The sequence below is a fragment of the Ambystoma mexicanum genome, chromosome 7p (assembly GCF_040938575.1).
Source record: "Ambystoma mexicanum isolate Mex_15411 chromosome 7p, UKY_AmexF1_1, whole genome shotgun sequence".
NCBI classification, from domain to species: domain Eukaryota; kingdom Metazoa; phylum Chordata; class Amphibia; order Caudata; family Ambystomatidae; genus Ambystoma; species Ambystoma mexicanum.
Window position 1 is genome coordinate 734,127,073 of NC_090939.1, and position 21,792 is coordinate 734,148,864.

Genomic DNA, 21,792 nt, shown 5'->3' on the forward strand with positions numbered 1-21,792 from the left:
TACGCACGGTCAGCACAGTTAGCTGTGGCTTTATCCATGCCTTCGTTCGGACCGGCGCTCGCCTGCCGGTGAATGATGATTGGTTAGAAGTAAAACAAGTCAGCCAATCGAGTCGTCGGAGCAGCCAGCTGATCAGAAACGGAGGGTGGGGAGGTTGCATCGGGCAGGGCGGCCATCTTAGAAAGGGTGTTCCACGTTGCGGGCAATGGTGGGATTCGCTAACACCAAAGGAAGTGGCCTATTTCTGGGTTAAGGTCGGGAAACAGCGTGGCAGATTCTATCCGGGGTGGTGGTCATACAGGGGTGGGTAATTGCAAGGCAAATGCAGCACGTTGGGAAAGGGGCTTTAGGGCTGTAGGAAGCATGCCCAAAGCTTACCTTTCAGTGCACCCATGATCGATGACAATAATGCTGCTCCTGCAGCAAGGGGAACGGCGCAAGAGCTCCTGCTCTGCTTGTAGCTGGAATTACAAGTGCTTGGCATTTGTACTGGCATTAAGTGCAAAGCCCACATGAGTGTTTGTATGTGGGCATGCTGTCCTACATTAGATGCTGCCAGTATGGACATATTTTCTTTCAATGGCATGATACCTTTTACTGGCCTTATGGGAAAAGCCAACTTGATGAGTGTTCTTATGTGGGAATAGTAGCCTAAAGTGGCGCAGCCAGCATGGATGGGTTTTCTTACAGTGTTATGGCATATTGACTGGCATTAAGCAAAGCCAAAATGATATGCTTTCTTACCTGGGGATACTGGCCTATATTGGTGCAGCAAGCATGGACTTTTTCTTTCAGTGGCACGGCATTATGTATTACTAATATTATGATAAAAGCCAACATGAGGGTTCTTACATGGAGAAACTGGTCTATATGGACATAGCCAACATGGACATGGTTTCGTAAAGTGTCATGGCCTTATCTATTACTGACATTATGGGCAAAGGCAAGATGAAGAGAGTTTTTACATGGGGATAATAGCCTACATCGACTCAGATAGCATGGACATTTTTTCTTTGCATGGAATGTGCACTGGCATTTAAAGGCAAAGCTTAGATAATAAGCCTTCTTAAATGGGGCTACTGCCCTATATTCGAGCAGCCAGCATATGTTCTCTTAAGGTGGCATGGCATTATTTATAAGTGGTATTAGTAGCAAAACCAACATGATGATTGTTCTTACATGATGATACTGGCTGCATATTGACGCAGAAAGCATCAGCATGTTACCCCAAAGTATTATTATGGCATTATGCGCAAAACAAACATGATTATGTCCTTTCTTGGGGGTTAGGGGGACACTGACAAATAGTGGTGCAGCCAGCATGGACAGGTTTTGTACAGCCCCATGAAAATAGTTCATATTTGCACTGTTAGAATACTGGCACATATTGTAAGCAAAAGCATTGTGAAAATATTTTGGAAGACTATCCTGTGGACTGTTAATTACCTGGATTTTTTCACGAGTTACCCAACAAAACAAAATGTGAACTGTGTGGCTTAATACCTTAGTTTTCCCAGAAAGTGGGTTGTAAAATGCAAAATGTTATCCCACTGTTAAAAAACAAAATTCTCTGGGGGGAAAAACCCCCAAAACCTGCTTGGTTGATTGTAGCTCCCTTGCTAGGCTCAGTCACTTTTGCGCATTCATGGGAAATGTTTTCACCCTTCCAATTAAACAATTCACCATCAGGCACTGATTAGGTGCAACAGTGCAACTACACTCTGTGTTCAAAATCGACAACTCTGGCACTGTATGGCTTTACAAATGCAGAGTAACAGAACATAACGTCTGGTTTCATCATGCAGATCTGGAATGTGTTGGCAATATTGAAACTGTACTTTTCTAAATTGGACTGTAGCCTATGATTGTATTCATAACATCGACCTGACTGAACATGTCCACTCTTATTTTTGAATATGGCACTTAATACGGAGGTTTATTTGTGACTCGCATTCTACATAATCGTGCCTGGCTTCTTGGAGCAGCATGTGCTCCTCCTTTTGACAAACCAAGGATTTGTTGGCTGCTTAACAGTGGGTCTGCTCCCTGTGGAGATCCACATGTGTCTGTGAGCTGTGGTATTCAAGATCCTGCTCTGCACAGAGGCCTTCCTCGCCCCATTACTTGATCGGGGTTTGGCAAGGACAGGTGCGGGCTAACGTGGTACCACTGCCATTGCAATCCGAAATTGTACACTGAACTCACATGTTGTCAACTTGCTCAATTCACTTTACCCCAGCATCTATGGGCCTCCTTACACGGATGGCGGTAAGGGTTTACTGGTACCGGTATTTTATCGGTACCGGTAAATCCTTACCGCCTTACTACGAGGTCCCTTTGCGGGTTGGGGAATTTAACGCCTGCTTTTTGCAGGCGGTAAAAACCAACCCGCAAAGGGACCAGGGAGCTAATTACGGTACCGCAATTTGCGGTACCGTAATTAGCGCCTTCCCCATTCCCATAGAGCCCTATGGGGCAAAAATGGGAATGGGGAAGGGCAATGGTGGAAGGGGGAATTACCGCCCCGCCAACCTTGGAATAGGGCGGTAATTCCCCTTTCCACCCAGGCGGTGCCGGTATGTCACCGGGATGGAGCAAGGTGCTAATAGCGCCATGGTTCACCGCCATCCGTGTAATGAGGACCTATGTCACTGTAAACTAGATATGCACTTGTTTGTTATATAGCATTTAAAATAATACCTGTGCCATCAAGCGCTGTAGCAAAACATATTACTATCGCTCAACTCAGTGTAACTCGTTGTTTTGACCTCGAAGACTGATCCTGAATGAGCCTCGCTGAAAGTTAGATCCGTAAACGACAGGTTATGTGTAGATTTCTGCAGCAGGCACACTCACCCACTGAGCTACTTGGGCAAGTATGTGTTGGTGCACATGCATTTCTTTCCAGCATGGATATAAAACTGGTGCTTCAGAATCGAATTGTGAAATGCCACCCTAGTTTCTGCATTCAAATGTTTTTTAGAAGTTAAAGGATTGATATAGGTTTGGCATATAGTGTTAAATTTCACACAGGAAATGTCACCAGATGACTCGACTCCATGGCATTGGCCTTTACTTTAACTTTTCTCCCTTTTATGCAACTGGAGTGACGTAAGACTACAACTCCCGGAATGCAATTGAGAAAGAAATGAAAGGAGAGGATTGGGGCATGGAGTCCCTGGTGAGCACAAGATTCCCCTGGTGACCTTACCTACAGGGGCTCAACATGAACCGATATCGAGTAGGAGCCCAGATTTCTTTAATGAGATTAAAGTGACAGAGTCAGAGGGCAGGACTCCATGATTAGACACAAGCAGATGTTATTAAAATGTGACGGTACCCGACTATGGGCTGGTGTATTAATTCTGGATTCCGTGATGATGCCCAAGTAGCAAACTGTCAGTAAAAGGAGTACAATTCTGCTGAAAGTACGACACATTTCCGGAGACAGCATATGCCTCATTAACAGTGTTTCGACATGGAAGGTAAGTAAGTGTGCATACAATTATGAACACCTACCATTTACAATAATGTCAGGTTTGTATACAGCACTTCAGGCCGGATTCCTCACACACATAAGCACCCACCAAAAGCTGATATTATTAGCGCACTGTACTGTCACTCAATTTAGTACCTGGTGAGGGCGCAATCAGAATGAGACAACCATTCTGATTGGCCCTCGCCGAGGCATTACCCGGCCAGGAATCCCTCAGCCGGGATTCCACAGCGGTTGTACCCGGCGGGGGCGTGGCAGCCCCTCAGCCAATAAGTAGGCTCGAAGCGGGGCCATCCCCGCTCCGAGCCTCCCCACGGCTGAGAGGCTGCCTTCGGCCCCTGCCGGGGACTCGGGTAAGGCTTTTTTTCCCCCTCCTTCCCTTCCTCCCTCCCAACCCCACTTACCTTCTTTGCCTTTTTTTTCGGGAGCGGACACGCTGAGAACACTTCTGTTTTCAGCACGTCCGCACCCTATGGCCACGCTTTCCCGGCGGCCATTTTCTTGGTTATTTTTTTTTTGTCTCGAAACTTTTCAGGACAGAAAAAAATGCTTTTAGTGCCTCGGTCACACAAATCTTGCGGCCCAAGGTACTAAAAGCAATATGACCCTCGCGGCGGAGGCATCGCGAGGGCCTTAACGAAGGCCCCGGGGGCATTACCTGAGACAGTAATTCCCTTGCCGCTCGGGTCATATAAGTATTGACCTCGGAAGGATGAAGGACTACTTACAAAGCGCAGGATGAACCCATGTCAGGAGAGTGCTTAACTCATGAGCTATCTGCCCGCACAATACTATGGACCTCTCAAGCCCTGGATCGCCTATGCTGAGAATATAGATGTATTTACTGTGAGTGGGTCCGACCGCACGCATACGTTGATCACAGTGTGCAACTACGCATAATTAGTGCACTTTATGCAAGGTGTTTCCATTTCATCGTTTCATTACGCACTAAAAAACACATGCTTTTGTGTCTACCATTTTGCCCATACAGCCGGCCACATACAGTCAATCTGTAACAAGTCATACATTTTTTTTATACGTTTTGGTACATTTTAAAATTAAAGTTGAAATGCAACGCTCTCTTAGAGGCCACGCTGTAATTTGTAAGAAAGTACGTCGTGGCTGCATCATGTTTACTGTCACTCTGAAAAGGTACTAGTTTTAAAAAGCTGTCGCTTTTATTCCACAGAAATGGCAGGGATCCTAAATTACAACATGCATCATCAAAGTCAACCGTTTTGGTTCTCCTATGGACCTATTCCACCTACTTAAATATTTGTAGCATCCAAATAAAATGACTAGCATGTTTCTGCAGGTCCATAACTTTTCTTTAACAAAACAAATTAATAATCAGAACAGCATTTCTGAAAGAAATGTCGCGAACAAAAATGAACGAAGAGTAAAGCACCGCCTCCGTTCCAGTATTCAGTGATTACAGAGAAAACTATTGCAGAATTGGGAATTTATAACGAAACAAAAACAGCGAAAAAACCACCAAGTTTTTGTGGAAACATGGATGGGGCTTCGGGAAAGGGGATAAAACTGGTGGGGATGGGGTGGGGGTGGGCTTAAACACATAGGGAAAGGAGGGGATCTGGAAGGGGACCCCCCAAATAGAAAGAAAATGATATGTTTTCGCTGTTTTTGTTTTAGGCGAAACATCCCTCTCTGTAATGTCTCTGTTATAATCCCATAGACCCCTCCTTCCCTGTAAAAGCGTGTACGCCAGCTCAGCCCTAGAGATCCGCACACATGAGGTAGATTGCATGCACACGCCATGACATTCATGCAACGGCATATACAAAATGGAGTCCGTTTCTGAATCACTTCACTCATGGTAAGAATTGTACTGTTTTTGAATAAATGTGTCCATACATTTTTGTGTGCATGCCATTAATTACAAATCAACCCAGCTGGGAAAAGTGTGGAAAATACTTTTTGATGGGCTAGAATGTAAGGTTTCATCTCCCCAATGTTCACCGCTCATGCCGTGCTACCATATGCATTGTACTAGAATGTATGTGCTTTAATTTTTCCATTTTGTTTCTTCCCTCATTTTGTGTTCCTAGTATAACAGCACACGCCCGCCCTCCCCCACAGAGTGTTGCCACATGACTCCCTGGAGTAGAAAGGTATTTGGAAAACAGCCTGTGGGAAACAACGCTTGCCTCTATTAACAACCCTATCTCATTCACGCTCTCCTTTTCAACTAAAACACTGTCCGTTGCTTTCTCTCTCCTTTTTTCCTCCCTTTCCTTAAACTTTGTCTTCATTCTGAAGGAAAATTCAGAAACCAGCAAAAGAACTCAACGAAAGTACGTTTTTGGTGATGTGATCGATCGTCTAGCAGTGCTGTCGGGAAAGTGTCCGTGTATGTGGCCATTGCATGTACATCAAATGCGAGTGACACTAGTCTCGTTCCCAGACGTTGGCATCGATGATATAAGATGAATGGGTGAAGAAAGGTGGTTGTTGCCTGGTGTTGCTAGGACTAACCTACATACAGTCCTAGACTTATTTCTACTTACGTGCTCCTTAGCGACGTCGCACATCAGCAGGTGGCACGGCGTACACTATCGATAGGCCTTAAGAGTTGCGCGCAATGTGCCAACCAGCAGATTCATACCTTACTCAAGTGAGAAAGTAATCTTTCTGAACGACAGCGAGGCCTGCCACCCTTGGTGCCCATGGAGGTTTGGCAAACTAGTGATGGCACACTCAAATTTCAATGATTTCGATGTTCCATTGAGTTCTGTCCCTTTCTTGCTCCATTGAGTGATAGGATCTTGGACAACCCACTGGGTTCTGCGACCCTGACATTTCACAGAGTTTTATGATTTTGGTGCTTTAGTTAGTTCTATGAGTTTGATGTTCCACAGAGTGATATGAGTTTGGACAACCCATCGAGTACCTTGATTTTGACAGCTCATTGAGTGCCATTATTTTGATGCACCGCCGTAGCATTCTGTCACTTTGAAGCACCAACGAGGTGCGTGTTTTTGATACTCCATTGAATGATATCATTTTGGCACTCAATTGAGCCCTATAATTTCGGCTCTCTGTTGAGATGTAAGATTTCAACACTGCACTGAGTTCTAGATTCCTGTACTCTTACACAGAGTGCTGCTGAGAGTTAAATTAAGTGGTAGATGATTTGAAAAATCCACCAGTAGAAGGTAGGCTGTTTTCTATTCTGCAGGTATGTAGACGACATTGATGAACACTACTAGTACACTACGGAACCCCTTAGCAAGAAACATCAGTCATACAAGTTGATTAAACCAGAAATCACGGTGATTCAGAAAGTATGAAAGAACGGGATATCCTTTTCAGTATTTCATTAGAGCTTAAAATCTAAAAAAAAAACAAGCATGGCATAGAATCTCGTGAGTGACTCTTGAGTTTGTAACTTTAGAAAAAGTTGACTTTTGAGCATGCTCCTAAAACGTTTTAGATTATCTTAAATATGCCCCTGTCTGGGGCCCCATACCAAAGGTTGTGTGCCAAGAGAGGGGCAGTTTCATCATTCTTTTTGAGAATTGGCACTGGGAGATTCTGGACGGTGAGGCGGTCCATGAGGGTACATGATAGGTCCTGCCAATGAGCAAAGGCATAAAACAAAACTCTCTGAATTAAATTCTGCATACCCTACATGTGTGACAACAATACAAGCTCTAGCTGAAATCTAAAGGACATAAATCGCATTTCTTACACCACTGGGGGAAAAGCCAATAAAAACATGCAGCATAACACAAATATCCTACAAAGAAACAGAGACGTTTGAGTGCAATAAACTTGTCTTACAATTCACAAAATGATCTCGCTTCTCGGGGGATTAGCATTCTCGTCAATAGACTTTTTTAGTTAGGTCAATGATAACCTCGGAACAATCGTTGATAAACGACTGTAGCTGACAACATTTTCAATGGAAGGTTTTGAAGATTTTGTGGCATACACCTTCATAACTCGGAACACGTGGGAATGAGCTCAAGGCTTTGTTGAAAGGATAGCTCCTAATACATATAGACAGTGTTACACAAACGTATATAATGTTGATCTTCAGCCTGGCGCCCTGTAAGAGGGCACATTGGGCCTCATTACGACCCTGGCGGAATGGGTTAACGGGTGCCGCAAATGGATGCGGACCTGTTAAACCCGTTCTGCCTGATTACGAGGTCCACTCGCGGGACCCGGTAAGGACGCCTGGTAAAACCAGGCATCGTTACCGGGTCCTGCGAGGGGACAAGGGAAGCTAACAATGGGCCGGTCATAATCGGCCCATTGTTAGCTCCCTGCACACATTCCCATTGAGCCCTATGGGGGCTCGAATGGGAATGGGGAAGGTCCGGGCCCGGGTTCCCTGAGGGAGGAATTACCGGGCCCTCCAAACTCGGAATGGCCCGGTAATTCCCCATTCAGGGAACCCGCACCCAGACCAGGTTTTGGAGGCAGCCACGGGACTACAGCAGATGTGGGCTATAATATGCACAGCTGCAGCGATGACATCCACGGTAGGCCCAATAAGCAGGAGCAGCTGCCAGCTTTGTACTTCCTCAGCTACTGGTGGGATCGCAGTCTTTAAACAAAATTATTGGAAAGGTAGCATGAATTTGCCATTTGGAAAATGTCAAGGTGTGAACCAGGTGGTAATTAACCCCCAGCATGATTACTAACTCCACCTCTAGCTCTGCACGCTGCTGCGTTCTCACGCTTTACTCTTCAGTTGCTAGGTGATCTTTTTTTTTACCACAGTTTATTGTACTTTCAACTTTTCTTAATGGGTTAGACCGGATATTTAGCTGTATGTATAATTTCGAGGATACATAAATATATAATTAAAAAATAGCTATTTGAACGTGAGTGGCCATGTGTCATGTACTTGACTAGTCTCCTTTCAAGAAGATCCAGCGCTCTGGTCCTGGGACAGACGAATTCTACCACAAGAGAGAAATCATGACATTTGACATGTTGGCATAATGAAGACACTTCCCGCATAGAATCCACATCCTCCGACCAGGCTACTCCACTCTAACGTGGCAGCAATAGGTCTAGGAATGGAGAGGTGAAGCTGCCCCTTAACTAGACTCATCATTTGCATCTGATCCTCGCCTGGAAGATCACACCTTCAAGCTTAAGCTACGTTTTAAGTAAAAACAGGTTTTGTCCAAAAAAAAAAATCCCATTTCTTTCCATGGCCCTCTAGCATATTTGTCCCGTGCAGTGAATTCCAAAGGAGTGTTCAAGTCAGAGCGGCATTTGAGCGTCAGCGGATCCTCCTAAGGACACTGACAGCCCGAGAGCTGCACGTTTCACCCTTTCAAGGCCTAAATGGCAATTTCTCAGCCATCAAAACATTCCATGTGAAGCCTGGAACGTATTGAAAAGAACATCTTAAACATCCTAAGAAAAAATGACAGCATGCATTACGCTCCTGTATTAAAATCAATAGGGCACACATGTCCTCGCTAAGCGCTCATCTTTGCCATTCATTTTGGCATGCATTCTCGCCATCGCTTGTGGGATTTTTTTTTAATGTTTTTTTTCAGAGGTCCATTGTTATTCAAGCAAGGAATCTGCCACAAGATGCTGTCTGTGTTTTTCCCCGGCATGCAGCTATTTTTTTTTTTCTTTAAAGAAGTTACCTAGGAAACACAGTCTTTTGTGCTAGGAAGTTTATTTGAGCCATTCATGTGTGCAGCTTCTGCTGGGAAGCGGCACAAAAGTAGCCGAGAGATGGAGAAACAGGGGGAGAGGGGCTGCAAAAGCCTTCATTCAGTCGCCCCGTAAATCTTAGCACTCAAAAAGCACTTCTGCAGGTGGGATCCGTGGACAACCCAGTAGAATCTGCCGAGGACAGAACCTTTCCTTCACGAAGAAAAATGTTGCTCCGGTAAGTACGAAAAGTTATCTGAAATATTTAAAAGCCCCAGTCTCTAACAGTAGTCCTACCAGTGGCATGTAGATTAACTTGAATTAGTTTACACTTGCTGGTTAAAAAGCATCCATAAACCAGCACATGGGCTGCAGATAACGTAATGAGGCAACCTCGGTCCATTAGCAGATGAGTTACAAGCCACCATTTTGAGTTGACAGTGGCTATCGAGAGTGAGGCGGTGCCGCAGGGAGAAGGTGGCTTTGCAATGGGCATCTGTAGTTAAAACATAAGGAAAGTGCAAAAGCCGAATGCTGCCTTTCCTAGGGTGAACACCTGTACTCCGGGACCTTGTGTGGGCGACATTTACAGAGGGGCGCAACTGTCAGGCGGTGAAAGTAGTCCGGAAAGCAGTACTAACACAATCTGAATAAAAACCCTGTTGTTTTTTTTGTTTTCTTTGTCACTGCTGACATTTCATCCTGCCATTGGCTGTTCCAGTTTCCACACTCTTCCGTGCAGTTGTGTGCACAGGTTTGGGTTGCTGTTGTGATTGGTAACTGGGCAGACCAGAGTAGCAGCACTTCCTGGCATTTTCCTGAATCTGAAAATGCCGTCATTTGTTTTTTTCTTACCTCTGTAGGTCGATAGCGGTGTAGGTCTTTCTTAACATTCCTCTTAATCGTTGATGTAAAGTTTTCAGGGTGTGTATGTGTGTGTGTAATGACGCATGTCTCTGAGTACCCCAGCTTGTACCTTTTCTCGTTGTGCTCTGTAATGCTGCTACTCTCTATGATCAATGTGAGGCCGTGACATGGGTTTTGGCTTCTTCTTTGCTGTACTTTTGCTCAACCTCTCTTCTCTTTTCTGGCGCCCTCTTCCTGCAGTCCCTCTGCCTGTGAATGCTGATTCTTTCTCATTGTCTCCTTTGCAGTCCCAGCCGCCACCAGAGGACGATGCAGATGTCATGCTAGGCCAGAGGCCGAAGAACCCAGTACCGAATATCCCCTCGACGCTGGACAAGCAGACCAACTGGAGCAAAGCACTACCCCTTCCCACGCCGGAGGAGAAGATGAAACAAGAGTCGCAAGTGATTTCATCTTGCATTATCCCCATCAACGTCACAGGTGAAGTGCAGCCTCGCTTGGACTCTCTATGCTTGCTAGAGGTGTCGGTATCTGTGACCCCACGTGATGGGAGCTCTGGGTCACAGAGGCCGCATATGCCGGCTAAGGTGCATCTTGTTAAAGGGTGTATTTCATTTTAAATAGTCTCATAGACAGCCCAAAATAACAATTTGAAATGAGCATATTTTACTCTGTACATTTTTTTTTATTTTTTATTTTATTTTGAAGATGGCAATGGAAATTGATTTTAATGCAAGTAAAAAAGTTCATAATTTTGCCATTAAGTATAGAATGTTATTTTTCCTGTAATCCATGTTCACATTGTCTTTAGCCAGTCCTTAAGTTAATACCTTTTTACCCTAACCTTTTGAGTGCCCTGCTGCCCCTCCACTGAATCCTCTCCCTCTTTCAGGGTACAGATGAAAAAAATAATATAAATATATTTGTAGCAAAACAGGGCACATTTGTTTGACTTTTTTGGGTTGGGGAGCATATATGTTCTAAGAGAACTCAAAGGTCTTATGATCTGACAAAAGCAATAGCGGAGCTCCACCTTGTAGCATGGGCCTACTGATGACACTGAACATATTAACTAAAGAGTGAGGAGTGGTGGCAGATGCCTGTCTACCCATTTCCCCCCGTTATTTCCCTTGTATCTGTGTGCCTTATTTGTATTGGCATCAGGATTGCACCATCCACAGTACAAAAGATCACCCGCTTTTTGGAAGGCACTTAAGAACTGGCTCTTCCCTTCTGCATCTTGACTGACTTAGTCCACAACCTGGGTGAACTGTCATCCCTAGACAGGTGGATAGGGGCATCGATGAGTAATATGAGACAACTAGACAGTACCTAGCTGCACGGAAAGGATTCAAGTCGATTTGTATGATGCGATCTTCATATCGCGACTAGATATCAGCCTGACTCTCTGGTATGTAAAGCGCTCCATCTCAATGGAACATAGCCATATCCCTCCCAGTGCACAGCCACCCACCACATACATCTGCAAGAATTCCCTACTCGATTTCATAACACACATCACCTCTGCCATTTAATTCAGATTATTCCCACAAAATACATTCGGTCCAGCTGGGCACATAATCAGTCTCCTTGACCCACCTACCCTCCTGACAGTCTATCACAGCACCCATCCACTAGCCAGATCTCCATGGGTCGCTAGCAGGGACTTAGCCACCCCTCCCTATCTTCGTGCTGGCTAAAATGCACACACTCATACTCTAAAAATCCACCTTTCAATTCTCATACCTCGGTCTTCAGTCTTCCAAGGGCATTCACCCCACAGTGCTTTGAGCCCATACCAATGGCATTAGGCTCTATACAATTTCCATATAACATAACATAGCATTATACGCTCTCCTTGATTTTTGTGTTAGTAATAAGTTTCATCTAGTTTTTTCTGTTGCATGTGTTTTGTAGTCTACTTCTTTGTTAGGTGTTGCCTTGATTATAACAAGTAAAACAAACTGGTGTGCCCCATATCTGGAGTCCTGATTACAGGCACCCAGGACAAAAGCGCCTCCTCCACTTTTCTACAACAAACAAACATTGCTTGAAGAGCAAGAATCCCAGAAGCCTTTGGTTGATTGTGAAACATGCATGGTTTAAACATCATGCCTATTTCAGTTTATAGAAGCATTAGCAAAGTGACCTATTGTTTGGTACTGGAATGTTCATTAATTACATTTCATGATCTAAATGCTGTGTCATAAAATTAGCTTGTCTTGCTGGTGCATCTTTCCACCTTATAGTATCATTTTCGCAAAACCCTATCTTCTCCATGGTGAAAAAAGGTCCGAATATGGGCCTTCTTCTCCATTGAGGCAATTAAAACCCCCCTCCCTCTACACCAACATCATCTCAGGTTCCTCTTAACTGATGGATCTCTGTGTTTGGTAGATCTCTGTGTTTGTTCTTTTGAAAAGTTTGTCTTCTTCTCCTCGTGTGGCCAATCAATGTAGCCAAATTGATTGGCCGCATGGTTGGGGATCCTCCATGATGGCTTGGTGAGAAGGGGAAAAAATGGTCAATCTGTGGTTGGGCTAATTCTGGTCGGGATGATGATGGTTGTGTACATCTCCTACATATGACAAGGGGGAGCAGGGGTTAAGTTAGGAAGCACAGGAAGGTGAAGGAGCGGCTAGTGTTCTTTCAGCGTGAATGCATGTCATCTTGAATTGCCTGGTTGCTATGAAAGCTATTGCAGAAGTAGATGTAAGGCTGACGTGCAGTTAGTTGCGTATAGTTTTGCTAGAGTTTTGCTCTATTGTCAGCAGTGTTCTAGATAAGATTTTGCACTGTGAGTGTTTGACTCCCTATTTTTTAAAGTTGGGAGTAAAATGATTTTAGTGAGTAAAAAAGTAATTGACCCTCCCAATGGGAGTATTACATAAGAAAGTAAAAATATAACTGTAAAGCCGTAATATTTTTTGAGTAAACAGTACTTTGCACCTAGTTGTTTATGCACATTAATAGATACATTTTTACCACTTTGGATCAGTAATAATAGTTGTTTCTTCCTATGTCACTGTGTGTACTACTAGTCCAAACATATGCAGGAGCTGGGGGATGGGCAATCAGCCCTCCAAATACACTGCTTATTTGTAGGGCTGTTTGTCAGTTCTTTAGCATTTTGTGATTAGTAGTCCTGCTGGTAGAGTATGTGGCTGGGTGATAGGCTTGAATTATGATCAAGCATTCTCATAAAGGGTGGAAGTCGGATTGGCTTGGGTTTACCTTGCAATTCCCAGTTCAACCCCCATATGCAAAGGGCCTGAGATTACCAAGGCTTATGCTGTCTATCACATCTGATGGAAAGGATGACAGTGTAGGGGTAATTTCGAAGGGAGTACGCTAGAGGGTGGACAAACCAATAGGTTTGACAAACATCCTTGGCCATAATCCAGGATGATGGCGAAGGGGATGCGGTGCAGACAGTGAGTGCGGATGACTCACCCTCCTGTCTGCGGCTGCCAGGTAAGAAGTTGTGGGGAGAGTTCAGCTTGCTTTACTCCGTATAACCCCCTGACCTGGTGCCCCTTCTCACCCTTGCACTCACGCTGTTGTTTCCTCCGTGACCTGTACCTGGCTCCCCCCTTCCTCCTGCCCCCCGCTCACTTCGCATCCTTGCAATTCCTGATCGCGTGCAGTGACTCGCACCCTACTCTGAGCTTGCTCCCTCTCTTCTTAGGCCCACTCTACTGGGGCTGCGTGAACTCCCTTGCATTCTAGGACAGCTCCTCGCGTCCTTGGCCATGTGCATTCCCGTGCATTTCTTTGATTGCATGCGCTCCTTGCTTTCTAGACCGCGTGTGTCCCTCGCATTCCATAATCACATGCATACCTCGCATCTTGGGCTGCATGCATTCCCGCAGATTCCTTGATCATGTGGGCTCCTTGCGTCCTTGGCCGCGTGCGTTCCCGCACATTCCTCGATTGCATGCGCTCCCTCGCGCTTAGGCCGCATGCATCACCTCACATTCCTCAATCGCGGGTGCTCTTTACGTCCTGGGCCGCGTTTGTTCTCTTGCATCCCTGATCAATTGGTCTCCCTCACTACTCTAGCCCTTCTTCACCACCTGCTGTCTGCCCTCCACTTCCACTGCGAGCCCCCCTCCTCCTAGCCCTCTTCACCTGACCTACTGTGTACTCTGTGCTGTTTTCTTTCCCTCTAGGTTCCCTTGGTAGTTGTCCTGCCCTGGTTTGTTTACTATCCATGGTTGCTTGCTGACATCATACTGCCTGCCTCCTTGCTGTTAATTCTTTTCTAGGTTCCCTGGTTGATTGCTCTGTCTTTCGAGTTTTTGTATCTCCTGGTTGGTTGTGTCACTGTATCCCTGCTGCTCATTCTTTTTCTAGGTTCCCTGGTTGATTGCTCTGTCTTGGCAGTTCTGTTGTTTGCATCATTGTATCCCTGCTGTTCATTCTTTATCTAGGTTCCCTGGTTGATTGCTCTTTCCGGACGGTTTTGTTTCTCCTTGTTGTTTGCATCATTTATTGCCTTTATCCTTGCTGTTCATTCCTTCTTTCAGGTTCCCTGTTTGATTGTTCTTTTTTCTAGCAGCATTCTGCTCTTGTTTGCTTGTCTATATTTTGGATCTGATTTTGGTCATTGTTCTGTCTGCTCTGTGCCTTCCTCCTTCTGTGTCCTCCCCTCATGATAGTGTTTCTTCCCCTTCCTGCCTGCCCCTCTGCCCACCTTTCCCACTCCACTCTCTCTTCCTCGCCCCCACCCTGCCCCCTGCACCCTCTATGGTGCTCTCTGACTCTTCCAACTTCTCTAACTGTTTTTCGACTATCCTATCCTTCTCACTAAGTCTGGTAGGAAGAAGTTCAAGAGGGATATCCTGGTCTCCAACCCAGGCCTCCCATCGCTGATACCTACACCAGTGCTTCCTCCAGACAGACCCTTACCGACATCCTCTTTGTCATTCCCTCTCCGCACAAAAGTGGCAACCTGCTCCACATTGCCACTCTCAACTCTCGCTCAGCTGTCAAAACACTCCTCTGACATTTCCCGTCTCCTGGAAGAACTCGATCTGGATGTCCTCGGTCTGACCTAGACATGGAACACGGCCAGCTCTGTCACAAGCTTTGACACTCTCCTTCCTGATGGCTACAAGATCCTCTCTGTGCCCAGAGCCCACCGTCCCTGTGGGAGTGTAGCCTTCATCTTCCTGGAGTGGATCTCTGCTTCTATCATTCCTATGCAGGATTACTCCTTTGAATGCCTGTTCTGCAGGCTCTCTCTCTCTCCTGGCCTTTCTCTCACTGTGGCCACTATCTAACCACTGCCCGGCCAGGTAGCTACACCTTCCTCTCTGAGTGGGCGGATCTCTCCTCTTCCCCTCTCGCCTCTACCTCTTAACTTCTCCTCCTTTTGCAAACCTCTGCGACTCCCTCTGTCTCTCTATTCTTCCCTCTGGCCCGACCCACTCTGCAGGGCACACCCTGGACATTCTGATCTCCTTAGACCTCTCCCTCTCCAACCCTCTTACCACTCTGCTCTCCTGGAGTGACGACTTTCTCTTTTCCTCCAATCTTTCTCTCTCTACACCCCAGGACAAGCCAATCCCAACACTGCCACCTACTTTCTCTGTCATATTTTCTCTCCTCCTTCTGCACCGTTGGCTGACTCACATCCTGACACAGCCCTCTCTAACCTCCATCTTTCTAACTCTGACACTCTTGGTGTACTTGCCCCTGTCATGAGGATCTGCTTGAAGCCTAAATGCAAGCGCAACCTTTGGTAAGACTCAGACCTTGTCACCCTGAAATGCCAGTGCAGGGTGGCTGAGAGAAAGTGGAAGGCTACAGGCGCTCCCTCTGACGAACTGGCCTGCCGCCTGCTCCAAAGGTAGTACAGACTCTCTGTCCTCGCCAAGAAGAGAGCACACATCCAAGCCCATGTCTCTGCGGCATCTAACAACTCGGCCAAACTCTTCAGATCTGCAAGGAGCTGGCCAACTCTGCTGCAGTCTCCACCTCTCCTGTTCCATTCCAGGCCCTCTGCACGGCCTTGTCTACTCATTTCATCACTAAAACTCAGGACATCCTGTCCACCCTCTCTTCCTCCTCCTTCTTCATGCCTGGTCTGCCTGTGGCCTCCTCTCCTCCTCCATTCTCTTCATTTCCCTTGTTCACCCCAGACAATGTTTCTAGACAAGTCCGATCTATGAAAGTCTCATCAAAACAGGTTCTTCCCTGTTCTTCCAAAACCATCAAGGACCACATAGACACTCTTGCTCCAGCCCAGGCCAATTTCTGCAATCACTCTTTTGCCACTGAAATGTTTCCCTCCCCTCTGAAGCACTCCCTTGTGCACCCCCTCTTTAAAAAGCCCTCTGTCGATCCTTCCTCTCCGGCTAACTATCACTCGATCTCTATCACTTCTTTCATGGGCAAACTCGTGGAAAAGCTTAACCTTCATACTTAATCTGTTGGTTGTCTCCATGACCATCAGTCTAGCTTCAGAGCGGCCAGAAGCATGGAAACTGCTCTCCTGAACATCCGTGAAGACCTTCTCTCTTACCTTGACTGTTAACTTCCTTCTGTCCTCATTCTCCTTCATCTTTCTTCTGCTTTCGAGATAGTCAACCATGCCATTCTGCTCAAGCACCTCTATGATAACCTGGGTATCACTGATCAGGCCCTGGCCTGGATGACCTCTTTTCTCACTGACTGACCCTCTCAGGTCTAACTGGTTCCTTCCTCTCTTCTTTCTGTCTCTCTCTCTCTCTCTCTCTACCTGTGGTGTCCCCCGGGGGTCTCACCTCTCTCTCTGGCTGTTCAACCAATACCTGGCTCCTCTCACCCACCGCATAGCTGCTATCTGCTTTGATTTTCAGTGTGATGCAGATGACACCCAGCTCTCTTTCAGGCTTCCCTCGGCTGCTTCTACTCCATCTCTCATTCATGACTGTCTGTCTGCAATTAAGGAGTGGTGTGCCGCTAATGATCTCTGCCTCAATGCCAGTAAGACAGAGATCCTCATCATTGGAAACATCAGCTCCCTCCTTTCCTCTCTCTGTCTGGCTGCCCACTCTGGGTCCTCTTCCTCCTCCTTCTCGTACCTGTGAGGCTAAGAACCCTGGGGTCACCTTTGAATCTACCCTCTCCTTCTCTCCTCACATTTTGGACATCTCTAAGAAGTCAAACTATCAGCTGCTTCTCCTCAGAGGTATATTTCCCTTCCTCACTTTCCCCCAGAAGCTTACTATTGCCAGAGCTCTGGTCCTCTCAAAGCTGGACTACTGCAACAGCCTCTTTCTAAATCTTCCTGCATTTACTGTCCATCCTCTACAACTTATCCAGAACAGGACTGCGTGACTTGTCCTTGGCCTCAAGCCCAGGGATCGTATCTCTCCAGCTCTGATATCTTTTCATTGGCTCCCAGTGGTGGCAAGGATCAAGTTCAAGACCCTCTTCATTGTCCTCAAGGCTTTCTGGGGCCTGGGTCCGAACTACCTCCAACTATCTCTTCCTAAGTATCTCGCTTCTCGAGATCTCTGCTCATCTACCTCCAACTCTCTGAGGGTCGGCTGCATTTCCAAGCAGAGAGTTGGGGCAGATCTTTTTTTCCCTGCCTCTCTCAACCTTGAGCAGAACCATCTTCGGTTACAGCCGCAACTCAGAATCTTCCTCTTCTCTTCTGCTTTCTCTCTTCCTCTCCCCTGCTGATGACCCATCTGTTCCACACTCTGGGCACCTGGCCACCCTCTTAGTTTGGGCCCAGGTCCCTGCCTGTCCAGTTGCACCTCGCACTGCCTTTTGGCCCCCCAGCACTTCTGGTCTGTATCTGTAACCCTACAGTCCCCTCTCTTTGCACTTATGAGCCACATGCTGACTGCACCCTCTGATTACCGGCACTTAGCCACACGCTGGCAGCACTTCCTGCATGTCTCCATCCCCCTTTCCTTTTGCACTTCTCCATCTGCCCCCCTTTTTTGCACTTCTCCCGTTCCCCCTCCCTGCGCTTGCGCAATTTGAATGACACAAGGCCTAGGAAGATTGTTGTTTTGTCCTCCCTTTGTTTCCCCCGCCTTGTCTGGTCGCGCCTAGAAACACTTGTGTACAGGCGCGTTATAAATGCCCTATCATATCATGTCCTCCCAAACTTTTTGCTTTTGTCTCAGCATCCTAACTTGACTTTTTCCAGTGGAGCACAGCCTCAGCTGCCCTCCCTTGGGCTTTTGCTCATCGTTAAAGGGGAAACTGACATGTCCTTCAGGCAGTCAGTACTGAGAAACTTTGTTTCTCTTAGCCTTTTTGACTTTGTTGCCACTTTTGATAATATTTTAACAATGCACAAAGTACATTCCAGAACTGTGCAATGGGGTCCTTGTGTTTTCTGGCCCTAGTCATCCACTAAGGATTGTTTGGTGACTGGACATTGTGCCTACGAGTGGACTGGTGGCAGCAGAAACTTTTGTGTGTATTTTTATAACTTTTTACCGAGCCACACCGCGCTTACCGCGTTTGGCTCATGATTGTGGCTAGTGACCATCATGGCCATGCCACAAAGTCTTTTGTCTACTTCTTTGGCCATTTTGTCTCTTGGCCTTCCCACTGGTCTTCGTGGCCCGGGACCTCCTTATTTGGGCATGCAGTTGCCCGCGATAGCCACTTCTTTTGCAGACCACTGCAGGTCATGGGTATTGGTACCCAGGACGTGGGCTGGGGCAGTCTGGTCCCAATCCCCACTACTGGTTTCAAGATGTCTGGTGTACATGAGAGCCACAGTGGTCCCTGAGTGGACCATTGCTGGCGTGTATGAGTGGAGCAGATCTCCTCATTGGTCGGCTGGGTGCAAGCACTCACCAAACTTGTGGACATGAGTAGGAGTCCTGAAGGCAGAACCGGAGATCAGCAACATCAGAATCGACCTGTAAACAGAGCCAAGTATCCTGAAGAACCAAGCAGATCCAAGGACTATTCGGAAACACACAGAAGAAGGTTGGCACCCTGAGCCCATTGCTGTCCTGGTAGAGCCCTACTTTGCGCTCGATCTCAGAAGACCTGGAAATGTGCTTTTGAACCTTTGGAGTGGTGGGAATAATCACTCTTGACGCCTCCTAGTTGCCTTGCAAACGAGTTTGTTCGGAAGTGTTCCTGGACCATCCAGTGGACTGTGGACATTCCAGCTCAAACCTTGGCACCCATGCAGGAGTGTCGTCGCATCGAGTTTTGCCTCAAAACTTTGGGGAATCCTAACTTGCACTGCAAAGCACCTTTTCACCTTTTCAGTCGTCCCAGCTGCTTTGGGCCACGAGAGTGAAGGGAGTGTCAGATTGCAAGTTGAATGCTCCTGCATCATTGTGCGACAATGACAGTCGCTAAAGGTGGTTTTCCCATGGCCCTTCTTGTGCCTGAGAGCATCTGCAGCAATGTTTACTTTGTTCTTCAATTGAGACAAAAGACACAGTTCCTGTTGCATCGCAGCAGACCCCCATGCCCCCTGACTCTTGGAATCTGTTTTCACCCTTCAGAATCCTGCCCCTAACTTTGCCAGCTCCTTACAAAAGTACTTTTGTGTCTTTACGCACCACTAATCGATTTTACACGCGCATCAAACATTGAGCAGAAGGCTCATTTCGTGATAGGGTTGGACTTAAAAAGTTAGGGTTTTTCATTTCTGAAAATTGTCATTGTTAAAAAGACTGCCTTCCCTTTTCCCTTACATGTATTGGTGGAGTTTAGAACTTTATCGAATTGACTCCAGTGACTGTATATATTTTACTTAGTGTGTTGCTTGTGTGGTATTTTTGCATTGCTTTTTCTTATTCTCTTGCGTTTATTCTTGGGACTAATAAATTGGATATTTTCATATACTTCTCATGGCAATTCTTGGTGTTTCACTGTGTGTGCTTATAAAAGACCTCTGATCACCCCCAATCCTCCTGAGACTTAGCCTTAACTGCTCTCCAAGGTACTGTGAATTGGTCTGGCTATCTTCCCAGAAGTGTCCCCTGATTTCCTAACAAGAGTGGCCTCCTAAACTTCTGTTTACAAGAGCAGAGTTTAGCAATCCATTCTAACACGTTTACAGCAAGAATGAACAGGAACTACAAGCTGTCTCATGGTATTTTTATTTGAATGACTAGAAGTTCTTGAGCCCTCATAGGACACTTATGCGGTTGACCATAGCACTGAGGGAGGACGTCTCCCTCTTAGGCAGAACTGTGGTTCTTTTGAGAGTTATCTGCGTAATTCAGCCTCCTTTCACCCCTCTCTCCCTGGGCTGCATGTGCTTCGCTAGCACGACGTGTATCAAAGAAGCCATGAAATGGACCGGGTTGTTATGCATTCTCCATGTCTAGGCCCTGGTCATCTATGACATGCAGACACCATATCAGGCAGGAGGGTAAACCTTAAGGTGTGTGGCACCTATTAATTCTATGCATGTAAGCACTGACCTCATCCTTTCATGCTCGATTTCAGTCTTACCAACACTTAAGGGGTTCTTAAAAACATTTACATACTTATACTTTTGTGACTCAAAATGAGGGTTTGAGGTTGGACTTAAACTCCCATTGAGACGGCTCCTGGAGTTTAATCCCGCCTTGTGATCAAGGCCGGTCAAAGTATTGAATATCCAGTAGGAGGCAGGTTGGTAAAGCCCCTTACCATGGATGATATCCCCACATCCTGTGACTGGTCTCAGCACAAAACATGACCCTCTAGCCTGGAGTATCAAAATGTCTAGGAGCAGACGCTGCATTCCAAGGCCTCTTCCACAACACCAAACTCTAGAGGTCCAAATGCTGCACTCATTAGAAAATCTTTTCAGTCTAAATTATAGATAGTCCTCTGCATCTGCCTCAACCCTCCAGATCCCACAAGATGTATTCCTGCTTGCCACCTTAGGAGGGACTTTAGAACCAAGGAATACCGCCCGTTTGGCTTCGTTAAGTCTGCGAGCAGCATCCAAGGCTCTAAAATGCCTGCCCTTGTTCATCAGGAAGATGTAAAATATCATGAAAACATCAGGGGTGGAGAATGTGGATTGAACACAGCCATGCAATTTTGCACTGGGAAAAAGACGGCTTTCCACCAGTCTGTGAAAGTCATGTTTGCAGTGACAGAGCAGATTTCAGTCAAAATTGCCATTCGCTTTTGCTCTATATGTGATCCAGACCTTTGCTAATATCCCCAAATTAGCAGTTTGTTTTCTGATTTTTCAGGTACACACTTTTTGCTCAGGTTTTGATTTTGAGGCAGATGACTTTAACATACACATGAGAGGTGTGATGTTCCTAATTCAGACTGCATTTTAATGAGATAAGGTCACTCAATCAATATTAAAATAGTATTTTAGGAAGAAAAATACCACCATTGTAGAAAATAAAGCTTGCATCCTGCAATCTGGCCACACCCTTCCCTTTTCTTTTGTCAGTGGGACATGTGACTGCCATGATTCCTCCACCATTCACTGAGCTGGCTTGGACTTATGAGAATTGTAGGCCAAAGCATCGGCTAGACCAGGTGTTTGCAACCTTTGGCTGTCTAGATTTTTTTAACTACAACTCCTGTCAGCCATGGCCAGCATAGCCAATGGTGAAGGAGCATGGGAATAATAGTACAAAACATCTAGCGAGCGGCAGGTTGCAGACCCCTGGGCTAGACCGATGGCAGTGATTGCATGAGACTTGTATCAGGGAGGGCACACTCTAGGACTTTTCTTGAAACACTTCAGTGTGAAATATCCGTACCAGTTGAAGGAATATGAGGGGGCAAAGGACGTTAAGCAAAAACTGCATATTCTCTGCAGACACTAGTAA

At 46.2% G+C, this 21,792-nt stretch overlaps 1 protein-coding gene across 3 annotated transcripts in view; it reads left to right on the forward strand.

The window, feature by feature from the left end:
- NHS (NHS actin remodeling regulator) overlaps positions 1-21,792 on the forward strand; it is a 588,432-nt gene that overhangs the window by 449,705 nt on the left and 116,935 nt on the right. Inside the window, exons 4-5 of one of the 3 annotated variants that reach the window (XM_069636816.1) lie at positions 5,566-5,628; positions 10,303-10,495. In XM_069636816.1, coding sequence (XP_069492917.1) covers positions 5,566-5,628; positions 10,303-10,495 — 256 coding nt within the window. Of the gene's footprint in view, positions 1-5,565; positions 5,629-9,137; positions 9,387-10,302; positions 10,496-21,792 lie in introns of those variants that run through there. The other 2 variants (XM_069636818.1, XM_069636817.1) reach the window with 2 other exon arrangements.